Source organism: Columba livia, chromosome 4 (genome assembly GCF_036013475.1).
Source record: "Columba livia isolate bColLiv1 breed racing homer chromosome 4, bColLiv1.pat.W.v2, whole genome shotgun sequence".
NCBI classification, from domain to species: Eukaryota; Metazoa; Chordata; class Aves; order Columbiformes; family Columbidae; genus Columba; species Columba livia.
Genome location: NC_088605.1, coordinates 24,890,040 through 24,912,770, shown reverse-complemented (window position 1 = coordinate 24,912,770; position 22,731 = coordinate 24,890,040). Strand labels below are relative to the sequence as shown.

Below are 22,731 nucleotides of genomic sequence, written 5' to 3'. Positions count from 1 at the left end.
AGACCCATTTCAGCTTCCTTCCCAGGAACAGATACCTCAGAGAGAGGGAGGCTTCCTCACAGCACCGCAGAGAGCATTGCTAAAGTCTCTGAAGGAGACACAACAACTTCTGCAGCATAATTCATTGTCAGATAACTAAATCTGAAAGGGGAAATGAAAATGCAGTTTCACAAGCAGTTCCTACAGGGATTTTGGAAAAATTCTCGCACTATTAATAACTTTGCCTTGATTAATTTAGGCTCTGGCTCCTCAGCAAGCTAACACAGTGGTTAGACACCCCTCAGTTTTGGTATTGCAGTGGCACAAATTGAGGCGTGTGGTGGTAAAACAGAATCCAAAACCTAGCATGAGACGGGTTTCTGACACATCATGTGGGAGGACTAGAGGTCTTCAGAGGGTGAGTCAAAGCCCTCCAGCACACTGAGGCTGGAGTGTGCCTGACAGAGAATCCTAAATGCAGGAGCATGTCTGAAATGCTACCCCCTCCCAATGAACACTCCTGTCTCCCTCCTGAGTTACAGAGCAAGTTACAAAGTTCAACCCTCAACTCAGCTCTTGAGCCCCTTCTCCAGGCATTGCCTCTTCCCTGAGACATGGCAAAGAGGCCAACACAGCTCTGGTGCAGAGGGAGAGGTGTTGTGCTGTTAGTGCGGAGCCAGGGCCACAGCTGCAGGTCCCCACTGTCACGGGCATGGGCTCCATGGCAGCCAGGTACCACCTCCAGCCCACTCCTCTGCTGGTCACCATCCCACACCTGGCAGGGCCATGCAAGGGCTGTCAGGAGGCAGAGGGGCAGCGTGGAGCAGACACAGCACGCTACCACCAGCTTACCTAGCAGGTAGAGTTGGCCAAGGAGCATCTCCACCTGTCCTGCAAAACCAGGTCTGTCCTCCCTTCAATGTGGAAATGAAGCTGTCTTCAGTGACACGCTTGCCCTGTGCCTCGGGTGGCCACAGGACAGCCCTCCAGCTACACCTGCCCCAGCAGCTTTGGCCCCAGACCACCCAGTTTCTGGGTGCGAACCATGCTGAGATGGGTGCAAGGCACTGAGCGACTCAGACCTGGGCACAACTGGGCAGCACAGACCTCCCAAGCCCAAACCAGAGAACCTTGAGTTGTGCAAATGATCAAACTTGGGTTTGGGACTAACACTGGGGTGTGGGCATCTACATTTATCCAGCCTCTTTGCAGGACTGATACAGCTGTATTCCATAGATTAAACCCATATGCTTGTGCAGCCAGAGATTTTTCTACTTTCTGAGACCACAGCCTTCTGCGGCCTCAGCTACACAACTACTCTTTACTACTTTTGCATCTTTTCCCCCAGTGTACAGAATACTGATCAGCTCTTTCTCTGGGATATTCCTCCCGAGATTGTCTTGTCAGCAATGTGTGCTGTGTTACAAAACTAACGTTTACACACTTTTTTTTTCTTGGTATCTAATAAGCAGGAACTCATGTGCCGACTTCCTAGTACAATTCCTCCCATGACGCCAGTGCAGAACGGCGCTCCGGACAACGCATGGGAAGTGCCTTCCCCCAATATGAAATATGAAAACCTACTTCCCCTTTCTTGAAAGGGCAGCATGCTCAGGAGCTGCACTGAGGGTCACTTAAGTCCCCCGTCTCTCGTTCTGAGACAGCCCAGCACAAAAGCAGTCACATCAGTCACTGAGAACAAATTCAATCTTCCCCGAATCAGGTACTAATTCCCAAAATGCCCATCTGCCCTATTCGGGGAACAAGATTTCTTCTGTGTTTGCCTGCTGGTTTGGTTTTCGTTTGGTGTATTGGGGTGGGTTTTTTTGTTTTTGTTTTTTGGTTGTTTGGTTAGATTTTTGTTGTTGTTATTGTTTGGGGTTGTTTTGGTTGGTTTTTGTTTGTTTATTTTGTTCGGTTTGGTTTGTTGTTTTTTGCTGGTGCTCTTGGGATACATTTGCAGGCCCGAGGGGCACAGAGTGGCTGTGCAGCCCCGGAGCTGGCGGGAGAGGGCACAAGTGCCTTGGGAAGGTGGCTGCGGTGGCGGGGGCAGCGGCCAGGGCTGCAGGGCGGGCAGAGCAGGGCCCAGGCAGGGCAGGCAGGGCAGGCAGGCCCCATCGGCAGTCCCGGGCTCTGAGGGGCAGCCCTCTCCCCCCAACAAACACTTCCACACACATAACGTGTGAGCCCACATCTGTTTCTGCAAACTGTCTGACTTTTGCAATTTTCTCTCACGCCAGGGACATTAACACTTCCTTCCTCCATCTGGATTTATTGCAAAAATAATCCCAGTGGCTCAGATGAAACCATGGAGGGGGGTCCAGTGGTTTTCTCTGTGAAATTTCACCCAACCTGAGACTACTCCATGGCTTCAGGGCCAGGTCAGCTTGCCGCACCCACACCCTGGCCTTGTCCAAGGGTCGGGCAGCTGAGGTGCTTCCAAGCTGCTATCTGGGTTGACAGAGGCCAGAAGTGCTGAGGAAACCCTGGTTCCTCCTTTCATTCTGCCCCGGAGGGCGAAGAGCTGAGCTCTGTCACTGCGGGCAAGTTCCGGCAGAAGCAGCATTTCTCCTCAGACCTGCCTGGCAGCCCTAGGCCAGGCCCCGCAGTCTGGCCACCTCGGGCTCCCCCTTCATGTCCTCCCCACGGCCTGCCCGTGTGGGGCTGCCCCTTCCCTGACTGCCCAGCAGCCACGAGTGCAGCAGCGGCAGCACCGTGCCCCAGGAAAACCGCAGCCGAGGGCAGCTTGGCTCCGGGCCCGGGCGAACCGCCGTGAACGTTAACACCGAGCACACAGCTGCCCCGGCACCCCAGCGGGACTGGGTGCTCCTGTCTCGAGCTGCTCCTGCCCTGGCACCTGCGCTGCCATTTCTTGTTATTTCTGCAGTCTCTGTGTTGGCCTTGTCAGGAAAGGAAAGGCCAGCACAAATTAGGCCTCCTGCCCCAGCAAAGTCAGAAGCCATTGGAGTTTCCCTTGGGAAAATCAGAAAGATGGAGGCAGCAGCTGTTTTTATCTTCAATGTCCTTTTCCCGCTTCCTGCTGTTTTGAAGGAAGAGATGGAGATAGTCATACCGGGAAGTCTCAGGCTGCTCACTTCACCAGCCAGTTTCTTCTTTCTTGTCCATGAAGACAGACATGTTTCCTCAGGAGAGGGCTCAGAACACGAGCCTGACATGGGTGCCCTGAATTGCTCCCAAAGCACTCTCTGGGGGAAGCCAGGGTCCATCGTCCCTCCAGGGACGTTCTCTACCTTCTGTGGTATATCAAGATAGCCGTTTTACAGAATCACAGAATCGACTGGGTTGGAAAAGACCTCAGAGATCATCAAGTCCAACCCTTGGTCCAACTCCAGTCCATTTACTAGACCATGGCACTAAGTGCCATGTCCAATCTCAGTTTAAAAACCTCCAGGGACGGCGAGTCCACCACCTCCCTGGGCAGGCCATTCCAATGCCTGACCACTCTCTCTGTAAAGAATTTCTTTCTAACATGCAGCCTAAATTTCCCCTGGCAGAGTTTAAGCCCATGCCCCCTTGTCCTATTGCTAACTGCCTGGGAGAAGAGACCAATCCCCACCTGGCTATAACTTCCCTTCAGGTAGTCACATGGCTATCTGGATAAACGCTGAAAAGCCGAAGGTCCCAGTCACCCACAGCTTACCTATATGGCACCGCAAGACAGAAAAAGGGGATAATCTGGAAAGGCAAGAAGGACACACACAGGCGAGGAAGACTACTTTTACCCTTCCTTAGGGAAGGGGATCCAAGGCAATACCTTATGAGTGTGCTGACATACAGCAAAAAATATTATGCAGAGCTCCCACAGCCCGACTTGACAGGACCACCATTCCTCGATTTGCAGACCAAATTGATTAAATTTCATTGCTTGCTTTCCCATCCAGTGTGTACAATCAGAAGGAGGGCCCTGTTTCTCAAGATAACACAAAAATAATAATGATCCATACAGTTGCTTACCAAACTTGTAGAAAGAGCAATCGGCATAGCAGCACTGCCACAGCCAAATGTCCTGCCCAAAGAAAGCCACAGATATCACAACCTGATCATACAGAGGAAATGTATCAACATTCAATATTTTTACTATTATGTAGGGATCCCAAAGTCAGGTAAGATGTCTCCTGAGCCATATTAAAAAATATTTAATACTCACAAGAAGTACACAAATCTAGTTTTAGACATAACACCATGACAGAGGACACAAAACAGCTTACGACAATAGGGAGGAAAGCAAGATGGTGGCTTTTATCTCGTGCTCCCTCTCAGTCCTTTTTGTTTCTGCAGCTTGAGCTAAAGATCACAGACCATGAGACAGCACAAGGGTCTCAGGCCATGGGGACCTCCGGTGTCACTGGGCATACATGGCTGCCTTTTTCAAATCCTGAAGTAGCGGGGATTGCCTAAATGTCCATCGTGGAATGGATGCCAAAAGCCCCATTTATTCGTCAAAAAGCTACCAAAACTGCAACTCCTCCCCACCCCCAAAGTGTGCAACATAGGTTTTGTTTCAGTCAAGACAAAGATCTGTAGCATTGTTGAAATATGAAAGATACATGAATAAAGCTAAAAGAAAACCCCGAACCTGAACATGGTACAAAACAAGTCACTTGCAGGATGTTGAGCCCTATTTACTACATTTAATTCAGCAAGACCTCTGAACGGTGCATCCCCATGACAGTCTGCTTTGAGATGCTGATTTGGATATATCAGCACTGCTCTGCTGGAGCTGGAGGAAATGAGCTACCCCCACAGTAGTGCCCCATCCATGCATGGTACTTTACTACATGGTCCTGCTGCACCACAGGGTCTCCCGGACACCTCTGCACTGCCCACCCACCACACAACACCATTCCACCAGCTTTTGCAGATCCTTTCTGGCGTTGGCCGTGTTCTTACTCCACTGGTATGCCCCTACTCCATGCCACTATCCATCCTCCTGCATTAAGCCCCTCACGCTATACTAGGTCTCTATTCTTCACCACAACAGCCTCTTAGCACTGGTTTGGATCCAGTAGCCAGCTCTCCCCACAGCGCTTTCAGGGGCTGTGCCTGCACCTGGCAACCTGCTCCCTCAGACGTGGCCCATCCACATGCTTCCAGAGATCTTCCCCTTAAGATTCTGGCAGCTTACAGGGTATCTCCATGCCTCGTAGGTTCTCTGACCATCTCCCTGATGTACTTTCCACTGAGTTGCGGGAGAGAAAGGCTGCAGACCTGATTCGGCATCCCAAGGGCTCTCCAGCACTCAGGGACATGGGGCAGACTGGCCCCACAGGGTGATAAAGACTCCTGGATCCTCCGAAACTCCTAAATGTCATTTGAGATAAACACAGGCCCTGTTTACAGGAAAGGCTCTCTGAGCTAATCCTCAGCAGACAGCACCTCCCAGCTCCATGCCATGCAGAAGCCACTCAGGCTATAGGAAAAAAGGAACTTTATCTCCTGACCTTTCCCACAGAATGAATGATGGCTACTAATGAAAAGCCATTGCTAGCCCAGTCAGGCTCTGTGATGCAGAAAATCAAGCAACATCAAGGAGCATCCTTCCCCATAAGCATTTTAAATAAGAGTATTTGCCACCAGCAACACCCACAGTAGCACGGGGCTTCACCAAGCTGCACGATGTCTATGTGCCGGTCTCCGAACAGACCGATTTGTCCAAGCATACAGACAACTAACCTACAAGAAACACAAGGTAGCTAAAGGAGAAACCCCAACGTTATCATCTTCAATCTGACTGCAAAAATGAACTCGTCTTGCCCATCTTTAAGCACAGAGCAGCAAGTATATTTTGAAAACAAACTCTACTCCACCCATCTGTAAAGAAGAGAAAAAGGTCACCAAAACAATACTCTGAATACAGTATTCTCCCTCTGAGGAACAAACGAACAGCACGTGATGTGTAACAACATCCTTTAGCGCATGTCACACAGACAAACAACAGCTCCAGTAAGAGCGCAGTAAAAGCTGCTGCCACCATCACTCTATGCCATTGGCAAGGGCACCACCTATTGTCGAGCTACCCGATGCGTTCCACCGGCAGACACAACATTTAATTATACTTCAATGATTTGAGCTAAACATTTCTGTTTGCCCCAAGCAAAATTTTGATTTTACCACACTTCAGTTGTCAGCCTCAAAGTTCAAACCATTTCCATAAGTAAGTACAGACTATGTGGGCAGTGAGGCACCGGAACAGGCTCCCAGAGAAGCTGTGGATGCCCCATCCCTGGAAGTGTTCAAGGCCAGGCTGGATGGGGCTCTGAGCAACCTGGTCTGGTGGAAGGCGTCCTGCCCATGGCGGGCAGCTGGAATTAGATGGCCTTTAAGGTCCCTTCCAACCCAGCACACAAAGGAAATAAGGGAATGAACTGAAACAGAAGCTGGTGAATCAGGATGGGCTGTTTTAGCCAGGGCAGGAGATAAACTGGGTTTCCATGTTGAGAGAAGGCAAGTTCATTAGCAGTACCTCCACTTAAAAACACGCCAATCTGAGAGACTAATCCCCACACTGCCAGAGCAGTGGGTCCCTGTCAGGAGCACACACCTAACCAGACATTCACTAACTCTGTGGTCTAGTAGCTGTGGCTCAGAATCAGCCAGGTCAGACCTAAGCCAGCATTTGCCAAGTTTTCATGTATTCCCAAAACCTGTTTTCCCTGCTCTCTTGAACAGCTTATTAGTCAGGGCTTTGCGGTGCAAATGCACAAACCTGGCTTGTTTTGGCAGTCTATTCAAGCTACAAGGCAATGAAGTCATAGGAGTGACTGCAGGAGTTCACTGGGTCAAAGCCAGCTGTCCTCAACCTGAGCTAATAATAAAATGTCCTGGACTCCAGCCAGCACTTTGCTCTCAGGTGTCTTTCCACACTTCCAGGAATATGGCACAGGAATATCTGCACTTGACCTGCAGAGAGCAGGCTTGGGAAAAGCCAGGCTTACTAGCTCTGAATCCACAGTGATACAGTGATTGTGCTTTCTCAGGATCCAACCTGTCTCTGCCCTGGACCTAAAGGGTCTCAATAAATGAGGTCTATCCAGAACAATCTATCCCTCCCCAAACTCTCGTCTTTACAGTGGTCATACCTGCCCCTCCCTTTGACATACCCCACTGACCTCGCTCTCCCACAAAATAAGCAAGGCCTGAACAGCATTTCTTCAGGCCAAAAAAGAAAATCTGAAATCATGACCCTCATTTTCAGCAATGTGAGCATTCAGCTCCCACTCGCAACACTTAAAATCAGGCCACAAATCTGTTCCTTTTAATGCCTGCAGATGGTTGTTTCATCTCTCTACAGATGGTAACCTGAAGTCAAGGCAAGTGGCTTTCATGCATAACTCCAAGACTAGTATTTGACAAAATCTGATACAAGCTGAAATGCAGTCTTCCAAGGAAAGACAGAAGGCTGTAATTGTGGCAAAAATCCTTTATTAAACTAGATTTCATAAATTCCTTTTCACATTAGAAATTCTAAATGCAAATTACAAAACTGTATTTCAGTAAAAAAAATTATAGTTAACAGCAAAATTACAACTTTATACAAATAAAAAAATCATTTCTTATTTTAATTTAAAAATAGACATTGATATCTTTCCAATGTACTGGTCCTAACAGATTTTACAATGGGTAGCTGCAATACTAAGTCTTTTCACATGCATATTCACATATAATCATGTAATCCTCTGCACAGTTTATTTAGCTGAAATAGCATGAACACTAGAGCTTTGGCTGGGTTTGTGGTTTGTTTTTTAAGAGAACACGATACTCGGGAATTGTAAGTCAATGAACTCTTCTTTGTTACAGTGTTCATGCTCTGTCCTCTACTCAGCTCTGCAAAGAGGGCAATGTTATTCTGGAAATGTGAACTGCATCTGAAGACATAAGCATCAGTTATGTCAAGTCTATGTATAATTTCTCATATTACATTTATGATGATCCTTCTTTGCTATTACCAACAACGAAGTTATTCTCTTGTCTACCCACCACATTTTGTGGCAAGATTAAATAACAATTCGGTTCCATTTCGCCTCCTCAAGTAAAACCTTCTAGACTACATGTTCTGTTAAGCATGTAAAGATCTTCCCTGACATTGTACATATTCACAACAGTGATGTCCTGAATGTTCTAGGTTATGACTAGAGCATCTGGACATTGTTTAAATGGGGATTCCCAAAACACAATGTTTTCCAACAGCCACAAAAAAAATGCCAGTTAAACTTTGCCTGAAGCGTCCCTTCAACAGGCCTACAAAAACATTGTTTAAATAAAATTGTATCACATCCTATTAAAAGCAAAAGCCGAAGTCATTGAAGTATTATCAAGGTATTTTGAAGTATTTTTTTAAATATCACTTCTGCCCTACTACTTTCACAACCAACTGAAATATATTTTTAAACACATTACTCAGGAGAACAACTTGTGTCATTGCACCTCTGGGGCTTATTTTTTTTTACTGTAAGATTACTCATCAATGCCAGCACAAGCATTAATTTTTTTATTTTAAAAAGATATAGTTTTCCTAAATCCTAAATTGGGTTAAATGTTTTGTAAACAAGAAACCCAAAGTCACATATTAAAGGCTACCAGTCATCACAACCACATGCTGTTGAAGAATAGAATAAAAAGTGGTACACAAAATAGGTATTTTAACAGTCGCACATTGTTTTAGAGTGCTGGTGGCAATACTGCTAAGTGCTACTTTAATTCAAAGTATAAGATGATACATAATTTACAGAATACCTCAGGATTCTCACTGACGTAACTGAAAAAGACATCAGGAAAGCTGGAAGTTCAAAAATGTAACCTACTTTGAAATACCATTTTGAAACAGTTATATTTTATATAATTAATCCCACTGTATGTTATAAAAACAGTCAAAGAAATACAATATGTCCAGTGTTTTTTTTTTTCTGGACAGTTTGGCAAGCAGCTGAAGGCATGGAGATCCTTACTAATTAGAATCTACTTCTGTGCACTGATCTTCTGCTCCATTCTGTATCCAACTCAGCACAGCTTCTCAGCACATGCTAAAGCTCCTATGAAAGAAAAAGGCTGAGCTCATATTCTCTGTGAGCTGGAGCTGCAATGCCTCACCCGGATTTGCTGAAGCTGACGGAGGCTCTGTCACTAACTTGAGTAAAGGCAAGATCAGTTCTGCCCATGTTGTGATTTCAAAACCTCATATTCCATCAAAGTTCAGCCTGTAATCAAACTAACTTACACTAGGCAAATGATCAACCTATAACGGGACAGGGTATTCTGAGTACCTTACTGAAGCTCAACGTCTACCCAAAAGGACAATGGAGAGAGGGAGAAAGAACACTCCAGATTGCTCTTAAGCTACATACTCCTCTGCTGACTTTGACAGACTGGACAAAAGCTCTCCTAGTAAGGGATGGAGCTGAGGTTTTGCCCTGAACATCTTGTGTGCATTTATCCAAATAGGACTAAGAGATGAAAAAGTGATATGGGACAACCTTGAAGCTCAGTGGGAAGAGCTTCTTTTCTGAAGAGTCCTAGCCTCCTTCCAGATGCTGTTTATGCACTTTTTATTCTTTAATCTTTTTTTGTCCCCCTGATCTTGCATTTTTAGTTTGCAGCGGCAATTTTGAAAGAGGTTCAGGAAGTGGTGACTTCAAGAATACCCTGAGCACACTGATGAGGGCATTTTCTGGGGAAGCAAGAGTCAAGCACAATCCTCACCTCCTTGCTAAGCCATAAGAAGGCAAAAAGCTGCGTTTCTCATCTCCAGGGTAAACTTGTCAACAACTAGATATGACAAACAGATGGGCAAGACAACAACTATTTCTGCATGTCTTTTGAACTGAAATCTAAGCTGCCTTTGTCCATGTCAGGAATGGTGTGAACACACTGAGCAAATCAGGCTCCCTCCCAAAACAACCAGAAGTGTTGGCACTTCTCCATTTACCAGCACATCAGTGTAGGGCTTGGACACCCAGCAGCTCAACACACAACTCTTCTGAGCAGACACTGGGACCTTCCCTGGGCCAACCAACAGGGACTACACTTTGAAGAGCTGCACCTCCATTTGTGATAACTAAGGAAAACCTGCTCAGGAGCAAGTTCCTTGGTCCAAAAGAAAGATCATAGCTCCACTGAGGGAATTCTAGCATCTGCAACCCTGGACAGCTGATAGTCTGAGCTGCTGTCACAAGTCCAAGTGCCTAAATGACATCTCGGTCCATTTTAGGCACTGTCAGCAGAGGACAGAGCACGAGCTTCACCGCACAGGACACTGTGCAGTGCTGGTGCTGTTTGGGGAGCAGAGATCTTCCGTATTTCACCCACTGGTTACCAGAGCAGCCCAGGGAGAAAGACAAAGAGAAGTGACACAATTCAGATTAACCAAGTACCCACAAAAAATATAAAACTTACTATGACAGTCTATTATTCCAACAAGAGTCCCTTTCATTGAGTATTACTCAATCTCTTCTTCTACCAGAAATCACCATGAAAAGATTATTGTATCTGTTGAAGCATGACAAACTCATTTTTAAGTCTACCATATACTACATTCACTGTGTATATATTACAGTCAATATGGATACTCAGGAAGCATCATGTCTTTCAGTTTGTCAGCAACTTACACAGATACATTTTCAAGTGAAACCTATTTCTGTGCGCAGCTTTTCTCACAGACGTTCCTTGCTTATTACTACCCATGCACACAAATGGCAGAACTTGCACAAACGTATGGATTCATACACAAATTGTACGTGCATATGGCTCCTTAACTGCAAAAGTGGTTTAAAATGAAAAAAAAGTCCTATTACTCCTTAACCTATCAATATTATTCCTAATACACAACTCATACATGTTCTGAAAAAGCCTCACAAAAAAAAATGCCTTTCAAGAGGCAAAGATGTAAATAAAAGTAGTAAAGCATTCTAGAAGATATTTCTATTTAAAAATGTTCTGATTGCTTACTGGAAACACTTGCCAAAGTTCAGATGTTTATATTTAATTGAGCGGGTTGGTTTGTTGTCATTTTGTATTTTTACACAGATGTTTCTCGATGCTGATGCAACACCACCACCACCAGAATAACTTTTGTACTCCCAGACGTTCCAGTTAGGCAATTACCACTGTAGTATTAGCATTCACTTTGATGTTAAAATATATTTAAAATGTCTCACAGACAATCATATTCTCTGCAAGAAAATCACTGAGTGCAATATACACAGAATGAAGACACGTCACTATTAGACACCTGTAACGTGAAATAGTACTTAATTTGCTCCATTTAAAGAGCTATAAAGGAAGAAACACTTTTAATCCAGTTGATGTTGAAAAAAGGGCATCTCCTGCAACATAGCAGTGTTGGATATGTGTTACTAGAGACTGAACTACAGCATAGTAATTTTCCCTTTAACAGATCACAGGAAGTCTGCAAAATTATTGAACACACAGCTGGTCTTAATGCACAGTCCTTTATATGCAACTTCCATCAATATGGAGATAAATTTTGAATGGAGTAAGAACAAACTGGTTAACCCATCACAAAATAACCACTAAAAAGACATCAGACTTCTGAAGAAACCTGGAAATATTTAGCACTCAGCTGTAACTGGATTTGAAATATCAGTAGTTGCCCAGTTTCCACCTGTCCTGTGCTCTTCTGTAGGGCTTAGCACAAAGTTCTGAATGACAAAATAACTCTGTACAAGGTAATATGTTCTAAAAGCACAGAACCCACAACAATTAAAATGTGTGAGGGTCAAAAGACACAAACTGGCTATGCTGAGGAGACACTTATATTTAAAAATTGTACCTTAAGCTCCTTTTAAAAATCATATACTGCTTAGCAGAATTCTTAATCTGCATTTCTGAGACTTCAGATCCTGTAGGTGTCTTCTTTTTGCAGGTTAAAAAAAAAAGATCCATTCCACACAAAAATTTTCTTGCAAATAAACTGATAAAACCACGTGTAAATTGAGACCATTTCTAATAAAATATTGTCCTTTAAAATGGATTACAAAATACTATTGCAGTTGTCCAAAACGTTTTCAGTTGTCACCTGACACCTCAGTTTCTATATTTCTCTTCTCGACAACCCTTCAATTCAGCATGACTTTCAGGCAGCCTGGTTTTATTTCTGTGAACCTGTGGAACAAGGAAAAAAAAATGAAGCTTGAACATGAAAGCTATTGTGCAATGCCATCTCCTTCAGCCCTCATCAAACATACAGAAAGTGATAAGGTTCTCAGTCAAGTATGTGTGCATGTGAGGGTCAGGAAATCACCACCATGTCCTCTGGATGTGACAGGGAAGGAGGATTTTAAAGGATCTGGAGACGTGAAGAGCTGGAAACAGCAGGAACTAAAAAGGAGGTTTAAAAAAAAAAAAAAGCTGCCCAATATGCTTGGTTATATTCATTCTGCTCCTCTCTTCCTCCTCCCATTTCATTCCCTCTTCTTTCAGAACAGATGTTCGCCCTTGTCTTCCATAGAAAGTAAGAAGGAAATGGGAAATGAAATCTTTGCTATTTCGGAGTCTGACCTTCACAACCACCTTCATAGACCCCTGTAAAGAAAAAGCAGCAAACACACGGATGCCAGCCCAGACTGGCTAAACTGCTGTCCCACATAAGCCAAGCGCTAAAGCAGGTATTGGAGACTGGTAAAAAGCCAGGTTAACATCTTTTCACAGTAAATCTAGCAACCTTGAATGGAAATATGTAATTAAATGATGTTAGGTAAGTTTAATTCATAGTGTTTTCATGTATCTCAGAGGAAATGATCTAATATTTAATAGGTGTCCCATATAAGATGGTTTTATGTCACACAACCGCATTTATGAAACAGCAGACCTACTATGATCTGAAACAGCAGACCTGCCTTGATCTTTTTAGGACTTGAACAGTACTCTAACTTCAATTTTCAGTTAGTTAAATGTGGGTTAAGAAAAAAATGTATCAGTAACAAAAATCTAAACTCACCTGAAGTTGTGGCTGGTGAGGTATCTGATAGCTGCTGGTCTGATGCGAGCAACTCCTCCCTGACTATGGCTTCCTCTTCCCGTGATAACACAGAGATAGGGTTTACCACCAGTCTGCTGATGCTCTGTAACAGCATGGATTGTAACGGTTAAAATTGTCCCTTGGCAGACACTCAGCCTTCAGAATACTCTTTCCATCCATTCTTCTGAAAACCCTCACATAGTGATTTAGAACTTTGCTTTCCCATGCTGGCTATGCATCTTCTACATAAACATAGCCCTTCTTCCCCTCTTCTGAGACAGACATTCTGAAAAAACGCAGTCAAGCTTCTTAAATCCAGATTGCTATATGCATGTTGTGATCATCACAAAAACTTTCTAATTTCATAGCAGCTTTACTGTTTCTATTATATAATCTCCACTTGGAATTTACACTCTCTGATATAAATTAAAATTGTGGAATTAAAAGAGGTAGGTGTAATTTAGTTAATTTTTAAATGACACTTCTATTTCAAATCTTAAATCAATGCAAATAAAAGAGATAACATTTTATTGGATAAAGAAAGGAAGAAGGAGGAAAATGTAAGTCCACACAGTCTTCACTTTTATGTCACACTTCCGTGGACTAACTTCTGCTATTTCGGAGCACGAGAATCAACAGATCACGTGAGCTTTATTAAAGCATCTAGCCCTGATAACAAAATAAATTGCTGTTCTCCCAGAGATCACAGCAACCTAAATTGATCAAGTTTGAAAAAATATAAATTCAGCTGGATTCTCACAAGCCAAGATTCACCACTTTGAGATTATCAGTTCATGTAGCATCTTTTTTCAACTACCCTCTCTCTTCCTTAACTTTGTGTTTTATATTAGTTTACTGTTAATTCTGCCAGCAGTAAGTGCCTGGTATTGATTCCTTTCCCATGTATGCACACTGAAATGAATTGTTTTTGAGATTCAGGTGAATGGACTGACCAGAGAACCCCTACCATCGCTCCAGGACTCCTGATTTAAGTGCAGCTCAGGAAATTCAGCTCAAAAAAGCATTAGGTTACAGCTTAAAGTACACAAATGTCATTTTAGGAATAGCACAAGATAATGCAATTTAATTATCTTTGATGTATATTGAAAGAAAAGGGTTATCTAAGGCCCCACTGAACACTTGTTTCTACCATGTGGAGTAGCTGTTTCAAAAAATTAGGTTTGTGCAGTGGTACCTTGTGTAAGAAATATTTTTTATAAAAGCATTTTCAGTGTGCTTAAATGTATGGCTAAACTAATAATGCAGAAAATGTATCTTTTTAAAGCAATAACACTCATGAAGTACTTGACCACTCCACTGGGGGAAAAAACAAGCCCTCAAGCAAAACTGTGCAGAATAACCTTTATGGAAGCAGCAGTATTCTGATCTCAAGAGATCGTGTTGACAAATCAATACTGAAGTTACTGACAGCTCAAAATCGCACTACTTCATGTAGAAGTTGAAGACAATATAATCACTGTGGTTAGAATTCCAACATAACAATTTTTCTTTAAAGATTAAAACAGCAACGTAGTTCTGCCAAAAGAATGTAAAGATGACACCAATGTTTGAATTACGACCTGCGTAAAAAATGCTAGGAAGGACAGACCAAGTCTTCAATAAAAGAATAAAAGGACACAACAGAAGGAAAAGGAAGATTTACAAACACGGGGGAGGCAAGACAGAAAGCAAAAGGAATCACTGCTGTGTCAAAAGAAAAACAATTCCCTGAGGGAACCTGGAAAATAAAACAACACAAAAGTCAGTTGTTTTTACAGGTTATCAAATTACATTCATTCCCTCTGATATTGCCATATATTGTGATTTCTTAGTAGAAGATTAGGAGAATAACTTTTAGGAGGCAGAAATTATTAGTTTATTCCTACCTTCACTTTTTTCCTGCAGCACTCTGGACAAGTGAGTCACAGCTTCTTCCACGTGGAGACCATGCAGATCCAACACGTTCATAGGCAGCAAGGAAGTATTTGCTCTCTCAAAGATTTGCACAGCAGCAGCATGGTTGGCTTCTTTCATCTTCTGCTCATGAAGGCGACCCTTTATTCATAAGCACAGCAACTATTACATGCCGAGACACAATCTAAGCTCCACACTGGTTGCTGGGTTCAAAACGCCAGTACCGGCAGGGCGCTTTTAGCTCACAGTTTGAAGCGGTAAAATCTACAGTCACAACAGAACTTCTGGAAGAGGCTCAGTGAGACCTACTCACAAGGAGGTTTCATGAAATCCGTTCTTAGAAAATTACTCAAAGCTGGCCCGAAGAAGAAAGCATAATAAAAGCCTTACAAGAAACAAAAAAAGCCAGAAAAGGCACAAAACCATAAAGTCTTTACATAAGCTAGAACGTTACTCTTCATGCTGATTCTCAGACCTATTATCCTAACAACAGAATTTTACTTTCTGAAAGGATTTTGCTAAAAATATAGTGAAAGAATTCCAGAGAAACTGCCCAATGGCCCAGGAAAAACCTGCTGAATGTTGAGATTAAACCTTCTGAAGTCTTTCCCTAAAAATCAGACAAGCCAAGGGCAAACTCTTACCTTTTTTTTTCTTTTTTAAATAGTTGCTCATTATATCTGCTAATATTTTTGACAGATCTTTTACGACTGACAAGGTCAATAGAGTTGCTATTGGAATTACGGGCAAGGAGCAATACAGGGTTATTCATATTATACAGTCCCATGAAACTTGCAGTGATAATATCTGAGAGACTGAAGCAACAAATCATATCTTCAAAGTTCTGTAGGCACAGTCTGAAAAGCAACTGAAGACTTAACTCCAGGTATTGAACTGACAAGGGCTCAAGAGAACAGAATTGAGTGTCTGTCTTACACTTTCTTAAAATGGATCATCTGAAGTGTATTAGTGTCAGACCAGACACCAGCCCCGTAACTTTCACTTGCAGAGGATTCCCAAGATAGACTAAGGCCACCAAGCATAAAATATGTTTCATGAATACAAGTAGCTCAGTTTGCCTTTTTATTACCTAAAAGAAAATATATAATACATTTCCAGATTGTACTTGTCATGGCTAAGCACAAGACAGCACTTGAAATTGCATTTCTATTTAAAATCATGCAGACCTTCGGTTAGAATCTCTCCAAACTTCAAGAATATATAAACAAAGAACATTAAAAGTTCATTATAAAGACGAATAATCAATATTTCCTACATACATAGCAACAATCTAAATGTTTAGAGTGATACATCCTACCAGCTGTGTGAAAGCTTTAAGATAATAAACAAATTCAAGTGATTCACTATTACATTTTTGTTCTGTCAAAATGCAATTCATAGTTCAGAATTAAATGCTTCCATAATGTAACTTCTTACTGAATTTTATATGCTATTAGATCAGGCAAAAGCTACAGCCTTTGAAGATACTTGTAACAGAATTTTTAGGAGTGGTCTGAGTGAAGTTTGAACAGAAGGGTCTCGTGTGAAGCCACCAAGAAACTAATGTACAGAAAGGGTTACAAGAACAGTTGATACTTATAGTCAAGAATATGAACAACAGTAACCAAATTGCAATATACCAAGGAACGTGCTTGAATCAAGACCAGAGCACACAAGACTGGTCAGCAGCAGATCTACACTCCAAAACCAAACAGATAGCAAAAAGCACAGCATACCACACCATGTGTGTCCCAACCCAAGACAGACTGTAGCCATATAGATAGTCAGAACAGGAAGCAAGGGCAGCAGGCAGAAATCTTGCCCAAGATTTATGGAGGATAAAGCCAGCAAGATTCTGATGCAAAAGATCACATCTTAATACCTTTCTGACTCCTAAAAAGTACACAAGGCGTGTCAAAAAACCAGTTCATCACCAATTACGAGGAACCCAAGGGACATCCAGATGATTTGAAAACTGCTATTTGCTGCTGTCTATGTCACACACAAGTGAACCTGGCCAGACCACAGGGACACATCTCGGTGCTTTACAAGATGTGGATTCAAGAGTGAGAAAATGAGCACATGTGACTCAGCACTAATTATCATCTTTCCTGAGGTCTCGCACTACATTTGGTTACATTAGATTCCTGTATCAGTATCATTACTAGTGAAAGGGAGTTTACTTGTGATTCTCAATACAACACTTACGTAGGGAACAGTAAACAAATTCATTAATATCAGCTCTAGCAGGCACAATGTTTTTCTTATCACTTCCAAATCAGTATTTAAGTACCTCTCTAAATTCAGGCAAAAAGCACAATATTTATGTTTACCTGATGTGCATAAAATGCTGCCACAGACTTCATACCCATGCGATAGGCCTCCCCAGCCTTCTTCAAACATTCCTTTCTCTTTTGCTGGTGACAAAAAGCTTCCGCTCTTAAATCATTATATTGTGGATACTCAAATTCTTGAAATATTTCACTCAAAGGATCATCTTCTTCCTTACTTTTTTTTGCCTGTAAGAATTCGCAATGTTGAAGCTAAGCGTGCATTGTAGGGTGCTTTCATTAACATAGCTTTGCATGTGTTTGTCACTACTATTTTTTAAAAAATAGAGATACCTTCTTCTCCCGGTTCTTTGCAGCACTGTAGGAAGAAACAATTTCATTTTGCTGAACACTCTCTTGAGCTACAACTGTTTTTACAGGATCTGCCTCCAGAACACAGTTCAGAAACTGTTCAGTTTGTTCTAAAGAGTAGCTGTAAAGAGATAAGTAAGATCTGTGATTTTACAAATACATTAACAGCTGCTACATTTATTCAAATGCATATTACAAACCTTAATATTGTTACAGAAATAGATTACAATGGAAATAGAGCACTGAAATGGAATTTTCCAATTTATAACAAAATGGCTTGCAGACTCACTCTACTGTATTATTGGCATCAACACACATGTAGTCTTGGTTGACTGAAACATAATTGAGGGGGCACTTGCATATTAAAAGGACAATGAAACAGTAAAGTAAATTGCATCCTACCTTAGTCAGACATTTGTTTAGAATTAAACACTGCTTTGGGGACTGGATAAGTTCACAGAATCACAGAACGTTAGGGACTGGAAGGGACCTCGAAAGATCATCCAGTCCAATCTCCCTGCCAGAGCAATAACACCTAGATGAGGCTACACAGGAAGGTGTCCAGGTGGGTTTTTAATATCTCCAGAGTACGAGACTCTACAACCTCCCTGGGCAGCCTGTTCCAGTGCTCTGTCACCCTTACTAAGAAGAAATTCCTTCTCATATTTCAGTGGAACCTCCTGTGTTCCAGTTTGTACCGACTGCCCCTTGTCCTATCATTGGTTGTCAGTAAGATGAGCCTGGCTCCATCCTCACGACACTCATCCTTTATATATTTATAAACATTAATGAGGTCACCCTTCAGTCTCCTCTAAGCTAAAGAGACCCAGCTCGCTCAGCCTTTCCTCATACAAGAGATGCTCCACTCCCTTAATCATCTTTGTGCCTCTGCGCTGGACTCTCTCCAGCAGTTCTCTGTCCTTCTTGAACTAGATGCAATATTCCAGATGCAGTCTCACCAGGGCAGAGTAGAGGGGAAGGAGGACCTCTCTCGACCTAGTAACCACCCCCCTTCTAATACACCCCAGGATGCCATTGGCCTTCCTGGCCACAAGGGCACAGTGCTGGCTCATGGTCATCCTGCTGTCCACCAGGACCCCCAGGTCCCTTTCCTCTACACTGCTCTCTAATAGGTTGTTCCCCAACTTATACTGGAACCTGGGGTGGTTTCTGCCCAGATGCAAGACTCTACACTTGCTCTTGTTATATTTCATTAAATTTTTCCCCGCCCAACTCTCCAGCCTGTCCAGGTCCCGCTGGATGGCAGCACAGCCTTCTGGTGTGTCAGCCACTCCTCCCAGCTTGGTGTCATCAGCAAACTTGCTGATAGTACACTCTATTCCCTCATCCAAGTCATTGTTGAATATATTGAACAATACTGGCCCCAGTACTGACCCTTGAGGCACTCCACTAGATACAGGCCTCCAACTAGACTCTGCCCCATTGACCACGACTCTCTACATCCTCCGACAACAGCCTTGTATTCTTCCCAAGTGGCCAGCCCCTCCTTCCATGATCTGTAAACTCTCCTCTTCCACTTGAGCTTACCCTGTTTAATCACACAGGTCTCTTGGCTCCCTTCCTTGACTACTTACGTGTCCGGATGCTCTGAACTTGAGCTTGGAAGAAGCAGTCCCTGAATATTAACCAACTACCTTGGGCGCCTTTACCTTCAGGTACCCTTTCCCATGGGACTTCCCCTAGCAATTGCTTGAAAAGGCCAAAGTTGGCCCTACCGAAGTCCAGGGTTGTGATTCTGCTTGGTATTCTGTTCCTGCCACATGAGATACTGAACTCCACCATTTCATGGTTAAATCTTCTCTGATTAAGGTTATATGGTACAAACTAGTTTAAAACTAGCTCAGTTTTCTGCAACCATTATGTAGGAAAATCCTTGTATTTCCAGTCAAGCTTTGTTATTAAATTTAATGAAATAACAACAGGACATTAGTTGCCATCAGATTTCTAATATGCACTCTTTCTTCTTTATTCTTCTTGCTGTTCAGTAAGCAGACAAGAGGAAGACTGATCAAAAGCACAAGTAGATTTTTGGAAAGGCAGCACCATGAAGAGAATTTAGAATGTGAAAAACAAGAGACGGTGAAGTGTTTGAGCTACAGAGGTGGATGAAGGCTGTATTTTAAGCATCCCACAAGGAAGGGTTTTGATTACCACCTGGACAAGCAGAAAGACTGACAAACAGGTATGCAAACCCGTATGCAGAGACATTCAATTGACCAAGGACGAAAAAAGAAGCTTCTCTTGAAAAAAAGTTCAGTCCTCGGGAACTTGGATTTAAGAAGGTAGCCGCATACTCCAGAAATATAATGCAGAAAAGAGAACGTCAGCAGGAAGAGATGGAGAGAAGGCTCATTCCTTCAAAGCTGCTGTGGTAACCAGGAAAACACTCAGAGCTAACAGCAGGTGATGGTAGTTTTCCTCTTGGGCAGATGCCATTTTCTGTAAACCCACTATTACCGCCTCCACTAATTTCTTCCACTTGATTTAAACCTCAGCTCTAGAACAACAGTCAGTCAGAGGTCAACAATGAGAGACATTCTTCTCCCAATGAGAGAAACTGTCTACTCCCCAAAAAATAAACAAATCTACACATAGACTTTTTATGCCCTTTTTGATTTTAAGACTGTCTAGTTTTGCCTTTATTTAGATCTATAAAAAGTGTGCTAGTTTGGAAAAAGCCATTCTTTAGCAGTATCTTAACTCTTTAAGACAGTAACTGTGCACTACAGAGTGTTAGTGAATACCATTTTTACTAAGAACTTCAAAGATTTCTTACTTGTTGTCCTTGAAGACATCCATTAAGAAACTTTGATTAATAGTTGGAAACATCTCAAAAAGTTGCTTCTCCTTGAGTTTAGTGGCACAGTCTTTTCTAGCCATAGAAGGAACACGATTCTAGCCAGAAGACAAAGGAAAAATATTACAAGTCCTTGATTAGAACAAAATATAGTAACGGTGGAGCAAATACAACTTTACTGTTATTTATTAAGATTTCAAAAAATATCTACTCAGTAGTTACGCAGCCACAGCAATGACAACACGGCAGTACTAGCCTGCCACACTGATTTGATGAGAATAAAGGAGGGACAGGTGAGTTGTATTACACACCACTGCAATGCTCTGCAGCCATTTGAAGTGACTCAGCTGGAGCTCCCTCATAACTTGGATAAAGCAAAACAGCAGGTATTTAAGTTTTGGAATGCATTCCCTGCCAGCCTATCTAGTCCAAAGTTAAGCTTGTGCAAAGTCCACCTTCTACTCTGCTTTGAGGGCCCGGGATTGAAACAACTTTTTTTTAATGAACAGGGTAAACAATTTTGTTTTGGTGCATCATCTGAAGCTGTACTCTAAGAAATACTCGTATTTGTGAAGTCCTGCTGAGAAGAAAACAAAATTGGAGTGCAGAATGATACCGGACTCATCATCCCAATATTCAGATTGAAAAAAAAAAAAGGCAGTCAAACCAAAGCCAAGCTCCACGAATCCAAACTGAAAATAAAGCTGCAGACATAACAGTTGTTATTATCAGTAAGCCACATACATGCAGTTGAGAGAAAGAATCCACAAGCCATTCTTTCAAAGTGCAGGCTAATCCATCCAACTTTTTATGTCAGTAGAAACAAAGCTCCTCTTTTTAAGACAGCTATTTATCAGAGAGAATTACAAATAAAAACGCCTGTTCTGAACAACTGTCAGGCAGTAGAGGGCAATATTATGCACATGCTAACCAGGCTGGGTATGGGGGCTGTGTAGAAGACACAGAATTCATAAAAATCTTCTTAAAAATTACTGTTTTTTGACAAGTAGGTAAAGAAACCTGTTTCAGATGAAACTCAAGTACTTCTTTTAATGTCTCCTCTCTTAGGAATGTTGTGGGTTCTCCTTACAAAAAATATTAAAATCAGTTCAATCCACATCTAAACAAACACGCCATGGAGCTATCTAAGAACTTTTTTTGATATAATTTTCCCAAAAAAAAAAAAGGTGTGGGAATCACACTGACAATCTTTGTTTTTAGGTGAGCAATCAAAAACCATTTCAACCAAACACAAATGCTAACCTGTATAGTGAAATGCACGGCGATCTGTTTGTGAAACAATCAAAATATTACATTTTGAAATGAGATATATATTTTTTAAACAGAAACATCTACCACAAGCAAACTCCTGTATCACAGTAATCAACAATACTAATTGGCATGCATGTGTCTCATGAATTCAGGCTGTAATCAGCAACACAAAAATGAGTCACCCAGATAAGATATATTCTGCTTTACTAACAGTAAAGAATTTAAACTGCATAAAAAACTGGTGTTATCCATACCAGATCCTGTTTCTCCTGCATAGCTATTTCTTCGGAAATTATTTGTCTGAGAGACACCTTCTGAATCTGAGCATTCCAGTGATCCATAAAAGGAAAAACATCTGATGTTGCTGGTTGTTTAGTCTGTATGTCATTAGACGACCCTGAAACCCAGCTCATTTTTTTCTTCTGTATTTTACCATCTGCATTCTGAGATAACAGCATTTCTGAGTCATCAGTATCTATCTGCTGAATCACAGTAGGACCTTCAAAAGCAATAAAAATGAGGTGACAAATAGAACAATTATTAGGTCATTTACACAAGCAGTCAAAATAATTAAGAAGTTTTTTCAACCTAGATGGTTTGAGTTTTGCTAAAACAATGTTATTAATGCTAAAACAGAAAACAACACATTGTTTTCACTTTCCTCACTTCTATTTTCCAAAGACTATCTGATATTCTTTATCTATTTTGTAAAACAAAAGCAGAACCATCAGACTCCCTCACCAAATTTTCAAGTGCCAAGCCGTATCTTACAGCCGTAAACTACCTTACACATAGGTTAAGTGGGGAGGTTTGTTTGCTTTCGTAAGAGAATTATTGACTCATGTTGATATGCTTACCTGCATTTCCACTACAACTTAAGGGCAGATGCTTAACAATCTGTTGTTACACTTTTATGAGTTAAAGCTAACAGGACTGTCTGGTCATTCGAATGGAGAGTTGGCACCCACACCATGCCCGCCCGAGTAGTGTGGTTCTGCTGTAGAGGGACATTTCTTCTGGGAGCTGAATGAAAACTAGATTGCTACTGATTTTAACACCTTTTAAACAATATGCTACAATCAATTCCTCTGACAAGGACAACAAAGTGTGAA

At 42.2% G+C, this 22,731-nt stretch overlaps 1 protein-coding gene across 3 annotated transcripts in view; it reads right to left on the bottom strand.

Moving 5' to 3' along the window:
* Positions 1 to 7,405: 7,405 nt before the first annotated feature.
* The window catches only part of N4BP2 (NEDD4 binding protein 2), a 46,930-nt gene continuing 31,604 nt past the window's right edge, over positions 7,406 to 22,731 (bottom strand). For all 3 annotated transcript variants that reach the window (XM_065062610.1, XM_065062612.1, XM_065062611.1), the window contains 7 exons: positions 21,874 to 22,118; positions 20,327 to 20,445; positions 17,512 to 17,650; positions 17,221 to 17,406; positions 14,860 to 15,028; positions 12,953 to 13,076; positions 7,406 to 12,117 (listed from right to left, as the gene is read on the bottom strand). In XM_065062610.1, coding sequence (XP_064918682.1) covers positions 12,072 to 12,117; positions 12,953 to 13,076; positions 14,860 to 15,028; positions 17,221 to 17,406; positions 17,512 to 17,650; positions 20,327 to 20,445; positions 21,874 to 22,118 — 1,028 coding nt within the window. In that variant the 3' untranslated portion in view covers positions 7,406 to 12,071. The remainder of the gene's footprint in view (positions 12,118 to 12,952; positions 13,077 to 14,859; positions 15,029 to 17,220; positions 17,407 to 17,511; positions 17,651 to 20,326; positions 20,446 to 21,873; positions 22,119 to 22,731) is intronic.